At 51.8% G+C, this 21901-nt stretch overlaps 7 protein-coding genes across 7 annotated transcripts; 1 reads left to right on the top strand and 6 right to left on the bottom strand.

Moving 5' to 3' along the window:
* Positions 1–1376: 1376 nt before the first annotated feature.
* CC1G_05458 (histone H4) lies at positions 1377–2172 on the bottom strand. The gene is made up of 4 exons (XM_001838853.2): positions 2074–2172; positions 1962–2019; positions 1746–1896; positions 1377–1642 (listed from the first exon to the last, which is right to left on the bottom strand). The coding sequence occupies exons 1-4, from the start codon at positions 2098–2100 to the stop codon at positions 1567–1569; spliced, it is 312 nt and encodes a 103-aa protein (XP_001838905.1). The 5' UTR covers positions 2101–2172; the 3' UTR covers positions 1377–1566.
* Positions 2173–3233: 1061 nt separating this feature from the next.
* Positions 3234–5216, bottom strand: CC1G_05459 (hypothetical protein; the record flags this gene model as incomplete). Its single annotated transcript, XM_001838854.2, has 1 exon — positions 3234–5216. The coding sequence occupies one exon, from the start codon at positions 5214–5216 to the stop codon at positions 3234–3236; it is 1983 nt and encodes a 660-aa protein (XP_001838906.2).
* A 1324-nt stretch (positions 5217–6540) lies between these two features.
* CC1G_05460 (hypothetical protein) lies at positions 6541–9840 on the top strand (the record flags this gene model as incomplete). The annotated part of the gene is made up of 8 exons (XM_001838855.2): positions 6541–6982; positions 7055–7111; positions 7164–7483; positions 7536–8633; positions 8696–8956; positions 9019–9286; positions 9343–9459; positions 9515–9840. The coding sequence occupies 8 exons, from the start codon at positions 6541–6543 to the stop codon at positions 9838–9840; spliced, it is 2889 nt and encodes a 962-aa protein (XP_001838907.2).
* Positions 9841–11330: 1490 nt separating this feature from the next.
* On the bottom strand, positions 11331–12502 carry CC1G_05461 (hypothetical protein; the record flags this gene model as incomplete). The annotated part of the gene is made up of 5 exons (XM_001838856.1): positions 11331–11649; positions 11708–11802; positions 11872–12041; positions 12102–12362; positions 12421–12502. 5 exons carry the CDS (start codon positions 12500–12502, stop codon positions 11331–11333), a joined length of 927 nt encoding a protein of 308 aa, XP_001838908.1.
* A 1954-nt stretch (positions 12503–14456) lies between these two features.
* On the bottom strand, positions 14457–15786 carry CC1G_15734 (hypothetical protein; the record flags this gene model as incomplete). The annotated part of the gene is made up of 2 exons (XM_002910259.1): positions 14457–14860; positions 14916–15786. 2 exons carry the CDS (start codon positions 15784–15786, stop codon positions 14457–14459), a joined length of 1275 nt encoding a protein of 424 aa, XP_002910305.1.
* A 239-nt stretch (positions 15787–16025) lies between these two features.
* On the bottom strand, positions 16026–16957 carry CC1G_15733 (hypothetical protein; the record flags this gene model as incomplete). The annotated part of the gene is made up of 5 exons (XM_002910258.1): positions 16026–16287; positions 16353–16466; positions 16528–16616; positions 16687–16807; positions 16872–16957. The coding sequence occupies 5 exons, from the start codon at positions 16955–16957 to the stop codon at positions 16026–16028; spliced, it is 672 nt and encodes a 223-aa protein (XP_002910304.1).
* Positions 16958–17580: 623 nt separating this feature from the next.
* CC1G_05464 (hypothetical protein) lies at positions 17581–19127 on the bottom strand (the record flags this gene model as incomplete). Its single annotated transcript, XM_001838859.2, has 6 exons — positions 17581–17891; positions 17962–18141; positions 18205–18300; positions 18356–18448; positions 18757–18819; positions 18872–19127. The coding sequence occupies 6 exons, from the start codon at positions 19125–19127 to the stop codon at positions 17581–17583; spliced, it is 999 nt and encodes a 332-aa protein (XP_001838911.2).
* Positions 19128–21901: the final 2774 nt, after the last annotated feature.

The following is a 21901-nucleotide window of genomic DNA, read 5'->3' as shown; positions in this document are numbered from 1 at the left end:
TACTGTCTTGAAGAAACGACTCGTAACCAAAGAGGCACGTCGTCCAAGGGGCCGAAAGAAGAACACGACAAAGAGCGCCAGACTCCAATTCCGACACAGCTTTTATGTTTTCTGGGTTGCAGGGCTGACTCGCATGCAACGCATGAGGCCCTCTGAACGTGTTGAATCGTCAGCGGCACGAGGGGGCTCATTCCACTGACCGCTAGTCCGTTGCGGCCAAGAACACCAGGGTTTGGGTAAGGGGGTAGTCACGGTGGCTTGCCCGTTACCAATCTACGTTACATATAACCACAGTCCACGGACCGTGGAGCAGCGTTCAGCTTGGATTCTGCCAGGGTCCCTTCCCTTCCCAGCCCAAGTGGTAGAAATCAAGCAGTTCCTGCCGAAACATTCAGTTCGATACCTCCGATTCGAGTCATTCTGAGCTCTTACCTGTTACAGTGTTAGACACCAGACTCCCATTGACACGACACCTAAATTCGAGTCAAAGAGCGTGCCAAGATGTAAATCAGGAGGCGTGTGCGCATCAAATAGTCAAGGTGCAAGCCAGCGCGCGCTCTGATCACGAAAGGCGCAGTTGATGGCGCAGAGTCCCGCTCTTCGTGGGAACCTCAATGGGTCCGCTCCTGCCTGAATTGGGACCTGGGTCACACTCCACGTCAAGCATGCGCGGTCGCCCATCGCCTCTGAACGCCAACTTGTGTTCTTACGGTCAATATCTGCATTCAAAACGTAGTCATCGAGGATATACAGCTCTCAATAATGTCTCGACAGACCCAATAGTCTGAGCACTTCCCCACTGTCCCCGCACCCATTGCAACTGCCAACTCCACTCTGAACTACACAAGGCGTCTCTCTCACTTGCTCTGTATTTTATCATTTCTCCCTGACACACACCCCACTATCTAAACCCACCCACTCTCCCAAAGCCATACCCCCTCCAAACACCACACAAAACACCCACCCCCTCCTCCTCGTACCTCTCCATCAACCGCGCGCGACCCAAAACACCAACCCACTCCAAACCCAAATCCTTCCATCAAAAAGGTCATGTGAGCATCGAAAAGGCCAGAATTCGATGGTCCGTGCGGGGGAGTCGAGTAGCCTGAGTAATCCGGTGTGTGGGATGGAGGTGGAGACGAAAAATGCCCATAACCCTCGAAAGCTCGAAGGGGCGAGATGGGGGCTGGAGGCAGGTGCACATTGGGTGGGTGGGAATGGAGCGAGGTTGGGGTGGGCGCTGCGGAATCGAGTCAGTTTGGATGAAGGGGTCTACGTGTGGCATGGAAGGGATGGGAATCTGTGATCCCCGCCTTCCGCTGGCTGACCCACCCCCGAATCTCACCCCAAGAACTCACTTCAGCACACAAGGAATATTCAGCATTACGACGATGCATTCATTATACAGGTTCATAACCAGCCTATAGGCATACATATACACATAGATTTACAATTGACAGCAAGAAATGCGAGGGATGAAAAAGATGACAAGAATGCGATGCAGAAGCGAAGGAAAAATGGTATGGCGAATCCGAAAGCCAGAGCCAGAGTAGGTGGGTGGGTGGATTAAGCACCGAAACCGTAGAGGGTGCGGCCGGAGCGCTTGAGTGCGTAGACGACGTCGAGGGCGGTGACGGTTTTACTGTTGGTATCAATCAAGGGTTGTCAGTTACACTGCCCTTCGAAGCAACGGCGGGACCAAGAGCGGGAAGGAGGGAACGAATGAAAGCAAGACAAGCACTCACCGCTTAGCATGCTCAGTATAAGTCACAGAGTCACGAATGACGTTCTCAAGGAAGATCTTGAGGACACCACGGGTCTCTTCGTAGATGAGACCAGAGATACGCTTCACACCACCACGACGGGCGAGACGGCGGATAGCGGGCTTGGTGATACCTAGAATGACGCGCGCTCTTCAGTTACGACTGCAGGCAGGGCAGAAGGGGAGGGAAAAGACGTACCCTGGATGTTGTCACGCAGAATCTTACGGTGGCGCTTGGCACCGCCCTTTCCGAGACCCTACAGCTGTCGTCAGCTCATGCTTCCACGACAAGGCAACGAAGGAATACACACCTTTCCGCCCTTTCCACGTCCAGACATCTTATTCTAAGTTTGTTGGGTAAGGTGTGTTTGGTGAGTTGTTATGTGGCGACTCAAAAGGTCGAAGTGGTGTCGAGTTGGTGGTGGTGGTCGAAAGGCAAGGGGCGTTAACTCGGTAAGTGATGTCGACCGCTCTGGGTTTTAATTAGTCGGCTTCGCTGGGTTGTTTGGCTTTGTTGTCGTGTCACCTGGTTTTTTCCCATTCAACGAAGAACGCGCGCGCGACGCGTGCGGTGCATCAATCAAACGACGCGGACGCGTGCAATGTCGTGTCTTGCCTGGAGCTCTTGCTTTGTTTATGCGGGCACGAGGCGTGTCTGTGAATTGGTGGCTTCGAGGTCTTTGTTGCGCGTTGTCATTCCATCCGCCCAGTGGATTTTATCTACCCAAGTAATTTCCTCGCAATTCCTTTCTGCTGGAGGCGAAAGAAGTAACATCGGATGAAACGCGTCTCGTACGACCAAAGGGACCGTTTGTTCACATGTTCACTGCTGCCTCCACTTGCCTTCATCACTAGCCCTTCCATCCTCTTCACATTTCCCACTCCTCCTCACGCGTCAATTCACACAACAAAAACATTTATACAAAATTTAACTTTTTTTGTCATTCAAAATTGTCATGATGGTACTAAGTACTAATGCTACAGTGGTTGGTTAAGACTACTGAGAGTATGAGATGATGCTACATATCGCCGTAAGGGGCGTTTAAGGTCTAGAGGTATGTTATGGTATGGTAGGTACGTTGTATGAATGTGGTGGAATCGATCGAGAGCATAAGACGAGAGAGATATGAGAAAGACGAGTAAAACAGGAGAGAAATTGGGTTAGGAAAGATGAGAAATGAGAGAGAGAAATAGATAAAAAAGCAACAGAGACAAGAGGAACAAAGTGTGAAAAGGGGGTTAGGGGAGAACAAAGAAGAATAACGATAAGTACAGAAGAATATATAGGTGGTAAGAAACGAATCGCATGTCCATGATGCAAAGTCAAGATTTCTAAAGAGGCCAGTTGGGAGATTAAACGAGCGAATGTACGTTGAACAAAAATATGAAAAAAGCAGCAGCAGCAGCAAGCAGATAAAAAAGCAACACAGAAACAAAAACAAAAAGGAGCGACAGTGACTAAACACACCGCCTAGCGGCGCAAGAACAACTCAACAGGAATAGGCTTCCTCCTCAAACCATTACTCGCCGAACTACTCGACGTCTCCTCACTCCCCGCATCACTAATCGTCGACACACTCGTCCTCCTCTTGACACCACTAACCATCGAGATCGGGGGGTACGCATCAAGCTCCCTCCTCCCAGCCGACATCACCCTCTGCGGCGACTTCTTCTTGCCCGACGCACCGATGAAGGACATTGGGGAGAGAGGGGTCCCACCAATCGAACTCTTCTTGGCGTGTCGGCTTCCGCTGGGAGAAGGCGAGGAACGTTTCTTCGTAGGAGAGGTTACACCAAAGTTGAGCTTGAACCTTGAGGTACGGCGTTCGTGCTCTTCACGCACCGACGCGAGCGTCGAGGAGCTCCATTTGGACTTGAGAACGGGTTCCTGGGGAAGATGGCCGTACGAGCTCGAGCGGGAGGGGACAGGCGAGTGGGTGGAGAAGCTCCAATCCGAGTTCGAGGCGGGGGTGCTGATGCGGGGTGGGGTACGCGGACGCTCATATGCCGAGTACACAGAAGCAGTCTCAGATCGCGCCAACCCCTCCTGCGGCTCCTCGAGCACCACAGGCAAAGGCGGAGGCGAAACCATCATACCCCGCATCCTCAACTCCCGCGCGACATCCGCTTCGAAATCAATAGGCGAACCCGGGAGGGAGAGGGGCAGCATCATAGGGTACTCGGCGTCCAAATCGAACTCGGCTTGGTCCAGTGGGGAACCGTAGTCCTCGCTCGTCGAGTACTCGGAGTGGGGGTAGCAGTACGAAGGCTGGGAGTAGGCGCTGGCCGTCGAGGGGCTCGCGACACGGGGGTACCGCTCCTCTTCTTCGTCGAGCTGGACTTGGTAGATGGCGAAGGAGAACTCGGACTCGGCGTCCTCGTCGTTCTCGAAGGAGAAGTCGGCGGGGAGGCTGGTGCGAGGGGGAGGACGCGTGGGGGAGGGCGAGGGGGACATGAACTGGCCGAAGGACATGTGGCTGTCAAGCGGGCTGATGGGGCTCGTAGGGATATTCGAAGAGCGGCGAGGGCGCGGGGCAACGGGCGGAGGTGGGGGCGGGTAGTTGGGGATGTACGGGCGGCGGGTACTAGCGCGCTTGGGAGCAGGCGCGGGGAAGACGCTCGATTCCCGCTTGGAAGCCCGGGAGGTAACATGGCCTGCGGGGAGGAAGAGCGAGTCGGGCCGCGAATTTTGGAGGGTTCCTTCTACTGGTGCGGAGACTGTCACGACCTTGGACAGTTCCTTACCATACCACTCGGAATCGGATTCGTTGTCGGATTCGTAGAAGGAGCCGTTGGAGGAGGGAGAGGTGTAGGCTGAGAGGGAGAAAGTATCGTACAAGGGGGTGGGCTTCCCGGAAGGCTCGAGTTCGTCGTCGGCGCCAGTCACTTCAAGGATCGGCAGAGAAGGAGAAAAGTGCTTGTGAATAACCAAAGGTTGGATGGCGGCCCGTCGAGGGTTGAAGCGGGGAGAAGGAAGTTGGAAAAAGTCTTCGTCAGAGTCGGAGGAAGAAGGCGTCAAGGGGAGACCGGCGCTCCCGGAAGAGGGGCTCGACCCCGAAGAAGAGGAAGAAGTCGGCGAACTGCAGAAGGAAGAGATTTTTCGGGAAGATGGAGTCGGGATGGGCGGGTGAGGGAAGTCGTAGGATCCTTCAGTGAATGTAAGTCTGAACGAATCGGGGGAAGACATCGGTGAGGGTGTTTTTGGGAGGCGAGCGGACGATGGGGGAACGAGCATCAGTCGGTCCTCGGTCTCCTGCTGGCTTTCCTCGTCCCCGATTCCGACAAAGTCCCGGGCGATTTGGATGTCGCTGGCGGAGAGGTTGTGGTGTCTTCTCCGGGCCTTGAGGCCGCTGCTGACGCTGGAGCTGGAGAGGTAGCCGGCCATGGGTGAAGGCGAGCGGGAGCGGGTTTCGTCTTCCTCGGTGATGATGTGCAGTGGTCGTGGTTGGAGCATCGAGGGTCGTCGACAAGGTTGGGGCGAGCGTGAACGGGCTGCTGCTTTACGTTGGAGAATAGATTCTCGAGAAAGAACTATTGCTGGAAGAGATAACAAGTTAGTGTCTTATTCTGGTAAGCCTTGAGGAAGACAAGGGGACTTACAGTCAGTGTTCATTGGGTTCATTAGGGTTGAAGTGTATATATCGTAGAGGTGCAAGTCGTTAAAGGTCGTTGGCTAGCTCAAATAGAGTTCAGAGACGAGAATGACGAGCAAGCCATGGCGGAGAGTCCTTGTATATAAGTACAAGACCTGCATTGTGCCCTCTAACATATTGTTCTACGTACGCACAAAGGCTTGATGGCGAACGCACACAGGTCCCGTGGCGGAGTTTGAATTTCCGCATTGTCCCTCCTACTGTTTTTCGCTTAATCTCCCTTTTGTCCTATGTAATGTCGTGTAGAGGTGTGTATAGAACATGGCTATGACGACTAGTATCTTTGATGGAAGAGTTTTTTAGTATCGAGACTTGACGACAGAGAGGTCTGGAAGGAATACACTTCCCAGTGAATGACGCGGGTACACATACCCTCCTAACCACTTTTCTTACTAGAACTCCCTCTTACCAGGACAGTCATGTGTTTTCCCCAACTCGTCTCTCTTACACACATGTTTCTGCTCCTTACAGCCGCCTTACTCCTTCCATAAGCCTCGAGAACACCTGTCGAAGGAGGAACCTTCTTCCCAATTAGGATCACCCTTTGGTGTACAAATAAACCCAAATAATGTATTGAGGACTTTAATTCCACCCGACTTCGGTTGATTCGAAGCCCACGCATGCCTGCGACCGTCGTGGGACCCCTTGATGAGAGTGGCCTTGGTGATATAGACCGCGGATTAGCCGACGTCGGCTGCGAAAAGAAGACTTGGGGCGATGATGACCCTGGTTGATGCAGACATTAATATTTGGGGGAGGAATGAAAGTGGCCTTGGAGCCATAGCATCGTTTCAGAACGTGTACTTAGGTAGATAGACCATCGTTAAAGAAAAGTATGTCTGTGACGATGAATGCACTCCTGTCCATGATTCCATTACTCTGAATAAGCGCCCAAGAACGTTGATCAGCGCCTGCAACGACGCGCCTCGCCGTGAGAACCGCACGTGGATTTACACGGTCACGAGCGACGCGTTCCGTGCGTGACCGCGTCCCTGGATTTCTGGGCACCGAACGGCAAAGGTTCAAGTTGATTGTGACAAACACCGCTTGTTTGCTTTTGCCAACGAGCTCGCCGTCTTTGCTCCTCTCCGTCCTCGCCGCCGCCGTCGCCAACGTCCTCAAGCAATGGCGTCCGCCTTTCAGTCGTTCTCAGTGCCGACATCGCCCGCCGTTTCCCGTTCCAACGACAACAGCAACAACAACAGTAACAAGGGCAGCAGGCAGCCAGTCACACCCCAGCGTCTCCCCCAACAGCGACATCACCAACACCGCTATTCGCATTCAGCGTTCTACAAGTCACCCAACACACCCTCCTCCGACTCGACGACGGGATCATCGACGCTGACGACCCCCGATAACACCTCGTTTTTGTCGAAAAAACGCCTCGTCGCAGGGCGCTCACCCGATGTGCACCGCAATTCGAGCATCGACAGCCTCGATGCCAAAGACAAGAGTCTCGCCGACCTCGCCCAAAACTGGCGCGTAAGAGCCAACCAGCACGGAATCAAAGTCTCGCCTTCAGCCAAAAACGCAAATGCTAATGATTCGCATTTCGGAGACGACGAGGGTACGTTTCGGCGCATATATTCAGGTTATTCGGGGCTCAAAAGGGAAATTTTTGCAAATTTGGCGCATATAGCTGACAAAACGATGTCTGACGTTGGGAATGACTCGAGTATTTTGTCCAATGACGAAGGTGAGAATTTTGTCTTTGGAAGGTCGATTTGTTGTTGAAAGGGAATTTATAGCGTTGCTGCCGCCGGCTTTCCTGTCGTACCACAGGCGATCCTCAAGCCACACGGCCGTCACAAGGCCTCGTGCTCAGTCCCATGCATCGCTTCCAGAGAACAGGGGCATTGCTACTTCCCCATGCGCTACGAGAAATGCAAACTGCTCGCTGCCTCTTCCAGTCTCCCCCGTTCGCCCCCGCCGTGCCCTTGCTTCGCTCAACCCAACCGATAACATCCTGTGCACCCCTCCCCCGAACCGTGTGCTATCGTCTCAGCTGAAGATGAAGGGCAGCCTGACGGATCCTCCTCAGCCTCGCAAGCGGGAGGCTTTCGGCAATGTATGCTTGTTCCCTTTCAGCTCTCCACCATCGATTGACTTTGTTTCTTCAGGTCACTCTACCTGCTGCCAATCTTGCTCGTGCCAACATGAGCATGAACATCAACTTGGGGAACAAGAGTTTGGAATTGTTCGATATCAACGAGCACGACCTCGAGTACGAAACGGAGCTTCAAGCCACCGAAGAGCCGTATGACGAATCATTCTCGCTCGACCTCCAAAATCACACCGCCAATATCTTTGGTTACTCCGGAAATCCTCAGCAGCAAGAAGCAGCCTTTAGGTCATCCCCCAACCCTTTCGCGGACCCCTTCCATTTCGATTCCAATAGCGCTGGTAGCACCAACGTCCTCAGCAGCATCGCTGAAAGCGTCGAGCATCACTTCCATACTCTACAACATCCTCCTAATCTGCGCTACTCTCCACCTAATTATTTCACCTCTGGCGAACCCCTTTACGCCCAGCGTGCTCCTCCTGCTTTCCCGAAACCAACTTATGCGCCTCTTCCACAAACGATGATGCCCATGCCAGTACCCGTCCAACCTGCCTTTGTGGGTGCTCCCCCGCTCGGCGGTACCATCCCTGGATTCCCGGCGATTTCCAACGTAATCCATAATGAAGGACTTGCACCTCCCAAGGTTGAACTGGCCGAGCCTCCCACCGACTGCTCCGTTTGCCTCGTCTCGCACCCTTCGAGTCTGGCCATTCTCCAACCATGCGGTCACCCGCTTTGCTCCGGATGCTTGACCAGTGCACTCAACATCGTTGGCGAAAAGGATATGGAGTGTGCTGTTTGCAAGACTGCCGTCGCGGACTTCAAGTTGGTCACCGTCAAGAACCCAGGAAATGCTAAGCCTGGTGCCAAATCGAAGCTTAACACCGATAAGAGCATCGGTGACCATTTCTTTGCCCCGCCCAAGCTTGATCTTGGAGCTTCTCTCATTAATGCGGAGCACAAGGAACTTGATAGTGCTTTCGACTTTGGGTTTGACTTTGCGGAGGGTATCCGGGCGAGTACGCCCAAGTTGGAGCAGCAGATGAATCTTGGTGGTGCCGGTGGGATGGAGCTTTCTCTCTCGACGAGCAGCCAGCGCTCCGTGGGTGCTCCGGGCAAAGGCAAGGTTGTCCTTCGGATTGATAATGTTCCTTGGGTAAGCATCTCTCCTTCCTTGGTTGACGGATCTTGGTTTCTGATCATGGGTTTTATCTATAGGACATCACGCCTAGGCAGATCGTCTCGTGGTTGCAGCAGCCTGTTGAGCGTGTTCACGTTTTGCTTGATAGCAAGGGCAAGACGTTGAGCCATGCGTATGTGGAGGTGAAGGATAGCACTGTTGCTGGTGCCATTCTTCGTGGGGAGACTGCTCATCCGAATGCTTCTGGACGGCGTGAGCGTGGTAGCGTCTTGGGCAAGGGTAAACGAGCTCGTGGTGTTACGATCACCCGAAGCAGCGAGGAAGAGCTCATGATGAATGTGCGTATCTCTGTATCCTTGTTCTCGGAGCTTCCTTCATGCTGATATGGGGTTCAATTTAGTTGTTCCCCAGCTGGCGTGGTCGGTTCGATGGAGCTCGACCTTCTTTGGCTGGTCTGGAGGGCGAAGCCATTATTCGTGCTCTTGAAGGTGGATTGTTGACGGAGGGCGATCTTGCTTCGTTGAGGCGGTTGATCCAGGAGCCCGACTCGCATTTCCTTAAGGTTCCTGTGTTGCCCTTCTATTCGCTGCTCAGTATTCTGTCCAAGTTCCCCACTGATGTCGATAGTCGGGTGTTCTGGTCTTCTGGGATCCGGGACAAGCTTTTCGGTGAGTGGTGTTTTGCTATCGTCTTGTGGAACGCTGCTTATTGGGTTGTTTTGTAGAGCTCTGTGTGACTGGTCTCCAGGCTTTGATTTCTCGCGTTGACAGGTCTGGTCGGAACCCGGAGTATACCGTCGACCTTGTTCTTGACCTCGCCAAGGCTGTTATGAACTGCAAAGGTGCGTTTTCTCGTCACCTTTCAGTCTGCGGTGGTCTGACTTGGGCTTTCTGCAGTCTTCACTGCTCCTCACGTTCAGAAGGTTGTTGATCTTCTCCACGCCAACTCGTTGCCAACTCCGACTATGGATCAACCCTCGCTGAGTGTTGATACCAGTGGGGAGACGAGTGGACATTCGGAGAGTGGCTCGATTTCGAGTTTGTTGAGGACGCCTGATTATCGACAGGCTCTGCCTTCCCTCGCCAAGCCGAAGGAAGTGACTTCGTTCAACACGCCCAAAGAGGGTGCTGCTGATCGACCGTTTGATGATCTTGCGAAGGAATTTGGAGTTGATTCGCAGTTGGTTCAGGCGCTTGCTCAGCGGTTGGCTGCTCTTGCTTGAACGGTGGAGAATTGTTTTTTGCCTTGCCCTGTTGTCGCTCGAACACCACTTTCCATTCTTCGTTTCATGAATTCTTGATGACTAGTGTTTTAATCGCTTTCTATCGGTTACACTTTTTCATGACATCCTTGGACTTTTTTCTGCTATCCGTCTGTCTGTTGCATGCATGATTCCTATTTTTTTTTATTACTGGTTGTCACGCTTTGGTACTCGATTACCTTTCACGCTTATTTCGTACCCGATTCCATTTCACGTTTTCCATTCATCATCGTCAAGTTCTGTCGCGTTCGCTGTTATGCTGTCGTGTTTTTATGTCGTTTACGCCTTGTTCATTCGTCCGCTTTTGATCACTGCAGAGTTTTCATTTGTGTCGTTTGATCATTCAATGTTTTTCATCGTTCGTCATTTGACCATCCATCCCTCCATCCCTTTTCATGGCGTCTTACTGCCCTTCATCGTCGTCCTATTACCACTTTTTCCGACTAGTCGCTATCCATTCCACTGTGTTATACTATTATCGATCATTCCAGTATTCAGTTACATACCTCGACTTTTTTGTTCTTTCCGATTTTTATATAGTAAAGAGTAATGGTTGTTTTGGTGTATTCTGGTTCGTTGATGATCGTTTTTCCGTTTCTCTCCTCTTCTCTTCTCTTCCGTTGTTTTTAGCGTCGACATTCATCTCCTTTTTTCCCAATCCCCTTCAACTCGAAATTTCTCGCTGTCCTCGTTTTCGCTCTCGTCTTTATTTACGTCTTCCGTCTTTTCCGCCCCCAGACTCGTTATTTTTTTGCTATCGATCCCCACGCTATCGCTACGCTTTCTTGTTACGCTCTGTTTTCTTTTTTTGTTTGTGTTGTTTGTGCTGTTATAAAAGTAAAAGGTTTTGACTGGAAATGTGTTTTCTCGGTACGGTTTTTGCGATGTCCCGTCCATCGTCCTCGTCTACAAGACTGGTTTCTCGGTCTTCGTTTCAAGCTTCAAGTCTCGTTACGGCTTTCTCGAATTTCGCGATCCCGTCTTGCTTTTCGGATTCGTTAACACAGTAGAGAAACTAAAAGTGGGTGAATGGATTTTGGAGGTGTGTTTGGTTTATATGGTTCCCGGGGTGGTCTGAATTTCAGCGGTTGAGAATCGAGATTGGGTGAACGGATGGGCCGCTGCGGGTTGTCGGATACTCTTCGGCCTGGGGTTGAACGACGATATGGCGGACAATCTGCTAGTCCATTCGCGATTGGATCTGGCGCTGTCCTTGAGGACAAAGAACACCCTACTTTTGTTTAGGAGTAGCAAAGGCGGACCGCAATGGCGCTCCACTGAGGTGGAAGTACTTCCACTCTTACTGATCTCGACTCTGGGGGACAATGACGATCGGTTCATTGAATACAAGGGGTCAGTCGATTCGATGAGGACACGTATACATACAAGAGATTTCTGAAGTCGTTGTAAATACCAATACCACCAATACCAATTGCACAATGACTGCCCGTCTAGTAGGCATGGCGCGTCTTCCAGAGCAAGTCGAGATAGTCACCATCGCGGTCAGCGTTGATATCCGTGGTCATGCCTTCCCAGCCCTTTTCTTTGACCGCCTCAAGAGGAACCTTGCCCTTGGAGCGGAGGAGGCCCAACTCACTGATCTTGTCGTCCTTCTTGCCGTCGTACACGGGGATGAGGTACCGGAAGTCACCGCCCGCGCCAGCAGCCAGGTCGGAGTGCTTGTCGTCGCTGCTTGACTGGCGGACGAAGTCCACGCTCGTCATCACCTCCTCAGTGTTCATGCTGTAATCTTCAACGAGCCAGACATATCTGTGTGGATGGGTTAGTAACGCTCGTGCTAATGGCGATACACCGATGTAGTACCCACTTTCCACCGAAGCCAGCATTGACGTCGGAATTGCCGTTCTCGATCTCACGGATATGCAGGTTCGGGGCGCCAGTCGCGTTGTCCGTATAAACGACCTGGTATGAAAGAACCACGTTTCGTTATACCATGAAAACCTCGTGCGCAAGAAGAAACCAGTAACTCACCTTGATATCCTTGATGAACTCGATAGCCTCAACTTCAACATCGATGTCAATCTCCTGCTTTTCTTCTCCCTCCTCCAAGCTAGTCGTAAAACGATCGAATAGGGCCTTCATTCCTGGCGCTTTGAAGTACTTCTGGAAGAGCTTAAGCTTTCCGCCAGGGCCAATTGTGTCTGAAGGAAAAAGATAAGTAGGCTGAGAGCGAGTGGCAGAGACTGCAGCATGAAACGTACAAGATCGTGTCTCTATCTTCTCGTAAACGTAGGTATCTTCGCTCGATGCACTCGTCGTGTTCTCGAGCATTTCGGTGATCTCTTGTGAATACTCCCAAGACGAGGACACTGAAGCCGAAACACCGGCATAGGAGAATCCAGTTCCAACTGACTGGCCGCTCTCCTCCAAGGTTTTTCTCGTCGTGCTTGATACTTCCTGGGCAAACGAGCTGCGAACCGACTTTCGGAGGATTTTCACCTCCCAGGTCTGAACGATTTCTCCTGCAAATTGGCGGTGAGACGTCGATGGTATTAGCAGAGTGGCAAAAGTCATAATTACCAGTGTTGCCGGTGTTGTCATAGTTGAAGATAGCCTCCCAGCCGACCTCGCCTTTCAGTTTGATTTGGGTTTTGGTGGTCATTGGAGAGAAGAGATGAGTGACTGGGTCGAGTAATGCTGAACGAGGAGCGGAGGCGGTTTGACTATTCTGTTGCAGCAGCTAGCCACCCTTTTATACGCTCTGAGAGGCATAGGCAGGTGCTCCCATGTGGCCCTTGCCGGCACTTTCCATGTCGAATATTCATTCATCTCATGGACGTGTACGGCAGTCTGAAGCCCGCTTCTGCCTCATGTGTTGAATCGACCATCGCTAGTGGCCATTGGGGTGTCTTGGAATTCTAGAGGTATCAGCACATTTTATCTCAGAGCTCACCTTCTAGGAAAGGCACTATGACCGGTCACGGGAGGAACTACGCCATCCTCGGTATGAAGGTGCCAAACGCCCCGCGAATAGGAAGCAGAACCGAAACGGACGCTTGTCTGTCAAGTGTCGCCCTTGTCTTGGCCCATACTAGGCATCGATCTTTCTCTGCTGGCTCATCATCCACGGTGCTCGATGAATCGCTTCCTCGAATATGCAAAGCTCCCCAAATGCGCGAACGTTGGCTCGATTGATTTGATAACGCGAGAAGCAATCACATTGTCTGCGATGGTTACGATAACACCTGGCCTTTGGTGCATTCATCCATGAAAATGTTTAAGAAAGGGATTGGAAACATGCTCAGGTGACACACAATGGACCCTCTGTGATCCCTATGCAGATCACTGTGACGATCCGAATTGTGAGCTTCGCTCTTGTTTTCCACCGGGGAAGCTGGCTGATCGTGATCTTACACCTCCTCGGCTAGGTATTACGAGGTTTAGCGAGTAAGAAATTCTGTCCTACATCAGCATACTCTTGGATCTATCTCACTGCTCCCGTTCTCTGCTGACCTTTTTCAAGTTGGCGTGAAACTCCAAGCCTGATAGGGGATACTTCCATCTTCGGACATATCTTTACTATTTAAATTCAAACATTTCAACTCCGCGTCAGCCCTTGGCGACGCTGCAGATTGCCTCGAAATGATTCTTGAATTAATCCTTGGCAGGTATGTACTTAGTTTCCTGGCACAAAAGCCGTGAACTTGAATATTCCAGAGGGTCCCGGGCTAGGGATGCCATCTCCGACACTTGGATGTGCCGTAATACAACAGCGATGCGCTCACATGGGGAGGGGGAAGATCACTTCTTTTGGCAAGCTTCCAGCGTTGAAACAATGAACGTCCGAGCAGTCTGCTGTCTATCCGCTGCAGATTATGAAACACTCTATGTACTTTCATACCCGCAAACGGACTCGGACCTGGTATCTATTCCATCTCCACGTCGGATCGATCTCCCAAGCTGTGGATTGACATGCGGGTGCTTGTCGAGTTGAAGAGCCGTGGCCCGTGAGGATGGTTGATATTCAGTTGAGTAGAGAGCTGTGTAGTCATTACGATACAGAAAATATAACGAACCCTAAGCTCGTCGTTGGAAGCGGAGACAATGAGAGTTGGAGCGACAGAGGTGGGACCTGGGACAGCGCTCTTTGGTCCCTTGGCCCGAAGGCCGCGAGTTCGATTCCGAGGGAAGGATCTGTGTCTCCTTGTCTCCTCTGCATTCGGTCGGCCTTTCATTGACCTAGCGTAAACGTCGCTTAAACAGCGAGATGTGGTTCGAAGTCCCTGGGAATGCGCACGAGCTTATGGTGCTTCCAGTTCGTGGTCAAAGGAGACGGTCTTGTTCCACTCGCACGTCTCTGGAACCTTACCAATTCAGAGCTCTGTACATGCCCTCTGTCACCATGTGTGACACAGGTTGGATTCGACTTTCCTCAGTCATCGAGGCAAGGCGGCGTGGTGACGGAATAACCAATGAATATCAAAGGGGCTCCAGCGAGAATATCGGCATCGTTGGTCCATAGAAGCGGATTCGCGGATGTAAGTAGCCTCTGGCCATCGTCGAGGACAGACAATCCGCTGCCGGACGTGCTGTATGTATGAGGCTAGATGTAAGTATTACAAGGATGTCCCTATGGTCACGATACCCGAATCCACCAGCTTTGGGATCATACCTCGAATCATACCAGCGATCAGTCCTAGCTGTGGCTTATTGGCTGAATGCACGCAGTTCAGCTCAATTTCGACTGTCTTCAGGTGAGGAAACCTCGGCGGGGAGCGGTCGAGGGGGAGGTTGTCGAGAAGGGGCCATGACGGAAAGTTAACCATCTCCAACTTCGTGTAGGAGAAATAGTTGACGATGCAGAGTGTCTCGAGGCTGCTGGAAGGTGGGAGGGTGTGGAGGATATCGATGACTCGTGCAAGTGGGTCGATGGCTTCGCCAATGGTGAAATCAGTTGAGCCAAAGCGAACTTCAAGTGTTCGCAAGTTGGAGAGACGGCATAGATCAATGGTTGGGTCACCTGGAGAAAGGAAAATTGAGGATATATGCAAAGCGATAGACTAGGATTTGCCTACTGGGACTGGGAGCTAAGATCAATCCGAACGCAATGGCTATTGTCTCCAATGAATGCTCGCACATCCGCAGTAGCCGCATTATCTGGCTGGCTGCACCTGCATCACAAGATAGATGCCTGAGGTCACTGAAGGCAAATCCGTTCGATATGTCTAGAAGCCAGTCGATCGACCTGCCTTCTTTGACGCGAAGATCGACGATGTTGACAGGGGAACTTCGAGGTGCTGCGACGTCATGACCGAGATCGCTAGGCTCGGGAAACCGGATCTGTGGCAAGAAGAGCTTTCGCACCGACCGCCCTGCCGCTCTCACCATGGATATCGGGGCATTCCACAATGAGAGGGACTCTAGCGAAGGCGAGGAGCAGATCTTGACGATTGCTGCTTGGGTGGCAGGTGGAAGTTCGGTAAGGTCATCCACTGACTCGAGGCGGCCCGGGGACGACTGGACGACGTACGAGAACGACTTGATTCTGTTGATCGAGAGGCAGTTGAGGGCATCTGCTATCATCGGGTCCTCTGAAAGCCATCCTTTCCTGTATTGAGCAATGGCAATTGCTGTTGGATACCCCGCAATGGTTGGGTTCGAGTTGAACAACTCGAGCAAGGCTTTGCCCGGAGCGTACCTCGTCTGACCTGTATTTGTCCCTGGACCGGAAGGAGACAGCGTCAGCCGCGAGAAGAAATGCCTTTGGCTGGGTTCACGGAGTTTGGAGTGGACCAGGGATGTCGATGGCATGAATTCCCTATCTAGTTGCTCGAGGATATAAGCCAGAATTTCGGGCGGTAGAGAGGTCAACGAGGGGGTATCTGGTCGCTGGGTTCTGTCAGGTTCATGGGCTACCGGCGTGTTTGATTCGGGTGGGTGTGACATGAGGAGAACAGACTGGTGCTCAACGGGCGGGTAGGAAGGTGTGTCACCGTCAGGCCCGGAAAGATTGAGCTCCGCTGATTGCTCGCGCCGGCACGTCGGCGAGATATTGGCTTTGGGTCTTCCCGCAGGTATACGAACTCTACGGGCAGTCTACAGTGCTATGCCACCAGTTGTCGAAGAGTAGATCGTCTGCCTTCCTACCATATTAGTTGAATTTAACTTTAAGACTACACAATGATCTACTTCCGCTTCCAGACCAACATCCGCTCCTTGTCCTTATGGCTCTCCGACGACTTGAGGGGCACTTTATCGTATACCTTCTCGAACGCCCCGCTCAGCGGTTCATCATAGTGGTCTGGACGAAGGTAGTACGGTGGTCCAGTCTCCACTTTTGGAAGCATCGGATAACAGATCGTGATGAGGTATCCTCCCGGTTTGATCAACACCGCCATCCGACGACCCCACTCAGGGCGTAGCGAGGGCGGTATAGCACAGAAGAATCTAAAGATAGTGGGCGCAAACAGGTTACATCAACCTCAGCACAGGCTGTTGAATGCAGCACTCACGTATGATCCATAATCAGATCAAAACGGTCGTCATCCGACACCTTGTACTTGAAGAAATCGTCCTTCAGATACACGACCTTGTCGGCGCCTGGCGCGCCACTGGCGTCTCGGTAACTGGGATCACAAGGACCGGGGTCAGCGTCGTCGATCGACATGTACTAAAACGGCTGTTTACCGATTTGCCGCATCCACAGCGGACTCCGAGATGTCCATTCCAAAGGTTTGCAGACCTAGGGCGCCTGCAAGATAAACGACATCATACCCCTATGATTCGTGTAAACGGTCAGTCAACGTGAAACTGATCCATCTATTCATAGACGAGGCTTCAACATACTGTCCCACAACCGGGTACAAGTGCCTTTCCGTTTCTTGGGAAATCGATCCCAGATTCCTCAATCAACTCGATGAGGGAAGGTTGTGATTCTCCAGCGTCCCAGGGAGTGACGTTCTGTTTCCTGTTTCAAAAAAGGACATGAGAAAGGGGACTTGATGGCATAAGCTATGATAAGGTTTGCTCACCAGAGGAGATCCCAGCTCGTGTGGTCGTCTGGCTTCACAGTGTTCCGGACCTTTTCGCGGATTTCTGGCGCTACGTGATCAGCCATCGTCGCGATATCTAGTGCGGGGAGGTACAAGAAAGGGGAGTTGTATTTATACTGCACTGGGCCTAATCACAGGAGAGCACCATGGCGGTCTCGCCCAGACCTGACTAAGGCTTGTAATGGAGTCTAGATAATGGGGTCATGGGATTTTCAAGTCCGTGACTTCGCGACGTCAGCGAATCATCGGAATCTCCATTTGCGGTAGTCATCTCGGAACTATTATTTGCTCGAAAGGTGGGGAAGGGGAGGGACAGGGCGTTGCGACTGAGGGGATGTTGTCTGAACGCAACATTGAAGTAACCGAAACGCTAGCTGAAGGTGTATGTGATCGTACATGAAACGCCTCGTAGCAGGAAACACTAAGTAGTAATCTGAAGTGTAGAAATGGGTGGAGCTAACTCCGCCAACATCTTTACGAATTCGTAAATGAAACCGAGTTGACCACCCTTGAACTAATGTCAGGGCCGAAAGCATTGAGGTTTGCGCACCACAACTCATTCATGAAACTAAAGACCCCATATGAATTGCCAACTGCTAGCACTAAACGTACATGATGAAACAATGCAAATTAGAACGAATTAAGGTAAATGGATATCGTGTTACAAAACCCCAATGTGTACACTAAGTTAATCATCGAAGCAGCAATCGTCCTTGCTGTAATGTCGAAAAGGTGACTTTTCTGCGCCGTTATCCGGGGCAAAGTACCCCTGCCTACGCTTCCGATCGGAATCCCACTTTACTTGCACAATTGCAATCCCCCCCTTGACCACCTTCCGATCCTGCCTTGACTTTTCGGTAAGAGGCTCGCGGAACCGTATAGGGTTAGCTTGAGAACGGGTCCGATTGACGCTGCTAGACCGCGAGCTGACCTCGCTCCCACTAGCATTACTGTCGCGGTCCTCATATCCCTCCCCGTCGGTTCCCCGGCCGTTTTGAGCTGAATAAAACCAATGAAGGCCCAGCATTGAGGTCGATGCTCGATCGGTGAATATGGAAAGGCTGCTCACTGTCGTCAGCTACAGGCATTGAATCCGCAGACCTCCGCTTCGTTTGCGTCATTCTTGTGGTCGTTATAACGCCTTCTGGTTGGAAGTTTTCAGGGCGGATACTAAATCGAATTAGAGACGGTTCAGCCGTCGTAGTCGCGACGCCGCTCGGCAGTTGTGCAGGAGGGACAAACCTGGTCCCTGTGAGGTGGGGATGCCGTTGGACGTTAGTTGAACGTAAGCAGGGGGGTCGTTGCCTCTTACCGTTCACTGGCGCTGACAGCCCAGGACCGAGGGAAGGCACCGTGGGCGAAGCCCTGTCTGAGAGCGGCAGGGATCCACGGCGACTAGGACCATGCCCTAAGTGTCGAGCTCACTCAATGTTGTAATCGGGCCAAATAAGTGGATTACTCACCGCTGTTAAAACTTAATTCCATTCCTGGCTGGGAACGTGGAGAAGGACCGGCGGAGGCATGCGACTGATACGGCAGGCCACGAGATTCTGTACCTGAAACCTCTGTCAGTACGTCCGATGCGGTGGGGAATGAGCCAATGCAAGACCTCTCTGGGGCTCGTTATCTTCATTGGCGGTTCGTCGCCTGACAGCACGCCCTATATGATGCGGGCCTTGAGCTTTGCAGAAAAGTCAAAACCTGGTCGTGAAGGCATATGAAGTGGATAACTTGCCATCGCCGCAGTTCGTGGGTGGGGGCAGAGGGTGTGAGGGATGTGCAACGTGTTTCGGAGAATCTAAAAGCGAAGACGCAAAGTCAGATGTTGTGTCAATGTTTACGATTGATAGAACATCTAACTGACCCTGAAGCTCGGAGGCCTTCCTTTTGTTTGAGGGACGGGAGGATCTGTCGGTTGGAGGGGGGTCTGTCTCTCGTTTGTTAGTCTATGACGAACAGCGAGTGGTAAATGAACGCACATGACGCTGACGGAGATGAATGGGGGTTGGAGAATTGAGGGTAGCGTTGACTCAATTGTGATGGACCTAAAATCACGATAACAGTCGGCTTCCTCTCATCGATTAATGGCAATTGGAGAGACGAACCAGAAAGGTTAGATGAGGCCTGAATCTGCGGCAGCTTCATGTTGAATTGTGGGGTGTGGTCTTGCGAATGAGAATGGACCGAGGAGGTCGGAGGAAGTGTCGAGGTAGAGGCATGACTAGGGCTTGCCATCCGGGATTGTTCTGCAGCTAACCGATGCTGCCAACTAGGCGAGCGCGCTATGGGTATCCGAGTCTTGTTAACAGGGCATCAACCAAGTAATCAAAGGGGCTCTAACGTTGTCCAGGTCCTTCTAGTCGAGATATCGACTGGCTCCGACTTCTCACTTCTACTGCCTCCTTCCCTTTCCCTTTGTCTTGAATTTGGCCATGACCGACAGACCACCGCCTGTTCTCGAGTATAAGGGCGTCTAACAGCAAGTCATTTCAGGTGCCAGCCATAGCAGAAAGCGTGTAACTCACCGTCAGCATGTCCCAGAGGCTTTATCCAACTCGGGTGGGGTAGTAAGATGGTCCCCCGCTCATTCCTCGGAAAGAGGTCGACCTTTAGATGACAATCAGAGCAGCGGCAAGTTGGGTGGTGTTGGGTTTGTTGAGGACGCTGGTGTAAGGCGGAACGATACATAGGCATTTGCACGGATGAGGTCGACCCGCTGTCAAAACCGGGCGCACTCATTTTAAGAGAACCCAGATTGGGGTAAAAGGACCAAAAGTCGAGGTGGACTCCGGGACTTTTGTCAGGGAGAAATAAAGCGATGGGACTGATGAGCTGTGATTTGGAGAAGGCTGTTCGATATGCCAGGTAAAAAAGGGAGGAGAGTGGCGTAGAACCGGTGACGAGATTTTTGGAGTCCATAAGTGAGTTCCATCATACCCGCTCGAATCTGTGCCTTCCACAGGGTGTGGCAGGCGATTCGAGGCTTCATTTGCAAGAATTCATTTGCGGGAACAGATGTCTTGACTCTTGACAAAGGCGGTAAATACCTTTTAGATCGTGTTATCATGGTAACGTGGCCCTGGCGTGCCTTGATCGGTGCTCTCGTGCCTTGGGCCCTGGCGGATACTTTTGGGAATAAGTGGACAATCGGAGTCTACAGATTGGTGCCTTTTATGTTGACATTTCCTCTTCTGTACGTTCTCCGTCCACACCTGTCGTCCACCTTTGGATAATTGTGTCAGCCGCTTGCACATAAGTAGACGCGAAGGAAGCGAGACGGGAGGAAAGGAACAGCCAACAAGACAGCGCCTTGATCGCGACCAACTTGAAGCTAGTCCGACAGGGTGGAACCACAGCTCCCTTCATCATGTCGTTTCGCTCCACCTGTACAAGGCGGTCTCCTTCCTGGAAATTTGTTTCAACAGACCGCCGCCCGCTCGCTATGGGGAATTTGGTCTGAAAAGGTTAGGATGATCATCGCTTGGGTTCGCGCCACGGCATGGGATTGTTCAGTGACCAGTGCCTGTATCAATTCGGGAGTCAGAATTCGGGGATGATTTCGTTCGGACACAATTTTGTGTCCGCGATGGTCCATGAGAGGCGAAGATGGAATTTCTCGGCCCTCTCGACGACGATCGCTTGTTCCTGTGACGAGACAATACCTCCAAACATTCCCCGTTCTCCAAACCAGCGCGCTGTCATCATTACACTTCCTCGAACGTGCTTCAGTCTTCAGCACACGGAGCTTGTTGCGGGCCCAAAGGAGTTTCGCATGTTGAACAGTCGGTGATGGAGTGGGGGAGGATGTACCTCGGGCAGACGACCATGAGCCGAGGTCGCAGAACTGCCACTGCAACTCCCGATATCTCGAAGATTGGGCGCAACATCTAGGGTCTGACGTTGCACCGCGTTTCAATCCGGTTGATCCACGGCTCGACCTGCCCTTTTCGATGGAATCCATACCTATTCACCGTTGTTTCGTCTGATGGAGCGGGTCCAGCGACTGTCGGATTTGGCCAAAGTCAGGACGAAACATACCCACCGTAAAATGTGACGTTAGGAGCAGAGTATTTCGACCCTGCAACTGTGAGTTTGTAGACCCGGTCCGCCTTTCGGATGGACTATAGATGGACTATCAAGGTCAACGAGAAAGAGATATCCCAGTAGGCAGAAACAGTACGTCACCTAGTAATTTGAATGCATGCATCTGACGAGAACAAGTGTTCATCCAAAAGTGTACACATTTAGGTACCTGAGATGACGAAAACCTCTTGTCAATAATAGGCCAGTAGCCGCCCTTCCAGGAACTGAACAGAACAAACCATCTTCGATTAGAAAAAAGAAATCACCCCAACTGGATATCTACAGACGTCCATCGACCCTGTCCAGAGTGAGCGCTATCAACTATCGCGTTGCTATGGGCGTCTCACGTCTGGGAAGATTCGCATTCGCGCTCCTCGGTGGACTTTAGACAATTGAAGGTTAGAGTAGCAATTCAAGATGCAGCAATTGCGGCAACACCAGGGGGCGGGAGTGGCTGGCTTCTTTCTCTCATGCTCATGGATCAAAGAAGCCATGTTGGGTTCTATTCTCTTGTGAGCTTCGCGCAGATGTTCGCATGGTTTAACCCAAAGGGCTATGGTTAGTTCCATTTCAGCGCTATCACCTAAATTCACGCATCTGATAATGGCTTCTTCGGCTCCCAGCAGTTGATTGTTGGAGAATGGCAGGACGACGGAGGTCTCTGGCTTGAGTCATGCACGGGGAACCGAAAAGCGTTCCTTGTAGTAGTACATGCTAAGCTACTTAGGCTTTGGGTCCTGACTTGACCTTCGTCATTTTCGCCTTCTATGGGAGTCTGGAGGGAAAGATTAACAATACGAGTACATTCGACTTTTGCGGCAGGCATGCTCGAGGACAACGTCAAATGCATCTTGGGAGCTTGATCCTTTGTCAACGGACTGTCAGGCTGGGCTATACAGCTCCCAGGAACATACCGTCTGAACCAC

The sequence above is a fragment of the Coprinopsis cinerea genome, assembly GCF_000182895.1.
Source record: "Coprinopsis cinerea okayama7#130 chromosome 11 map unlocalized cont3.11, whole genome shotgun sequence".
Taxonomy (NCBI): Eukaryota; Fungi; Basidiomycota; class Agaricomycetes; order Agaricales; family Psathyrellaceae; genus Coprinopsis; species Coprinopsis cinerea.
This window is presented reverse-complemented; position numbering and strand designations above follow the sequence as displayed.

Coding starts and splice junctions, on each gene's coding strand:
- CC1G_05458 (XM_001838853.2), bottom strand. CDS start 2,100: ATGTCTGGACGTGGAAAGGGCGGAAAG. Junction 1,897..1,961: donor TCTGCGTGACAACATCCAGG/GTACGTCTTTTC, acceptor GCGTCATTCTAG/GTATCACCAAGCCCGCTATC. Junction 1,643..1,745: donor TATACTGAGCATGCTAAGCG/GTGAGTGCTTGT, acceptor TGATACCAACAG/TAAAACCGTCACCGCCCTCG.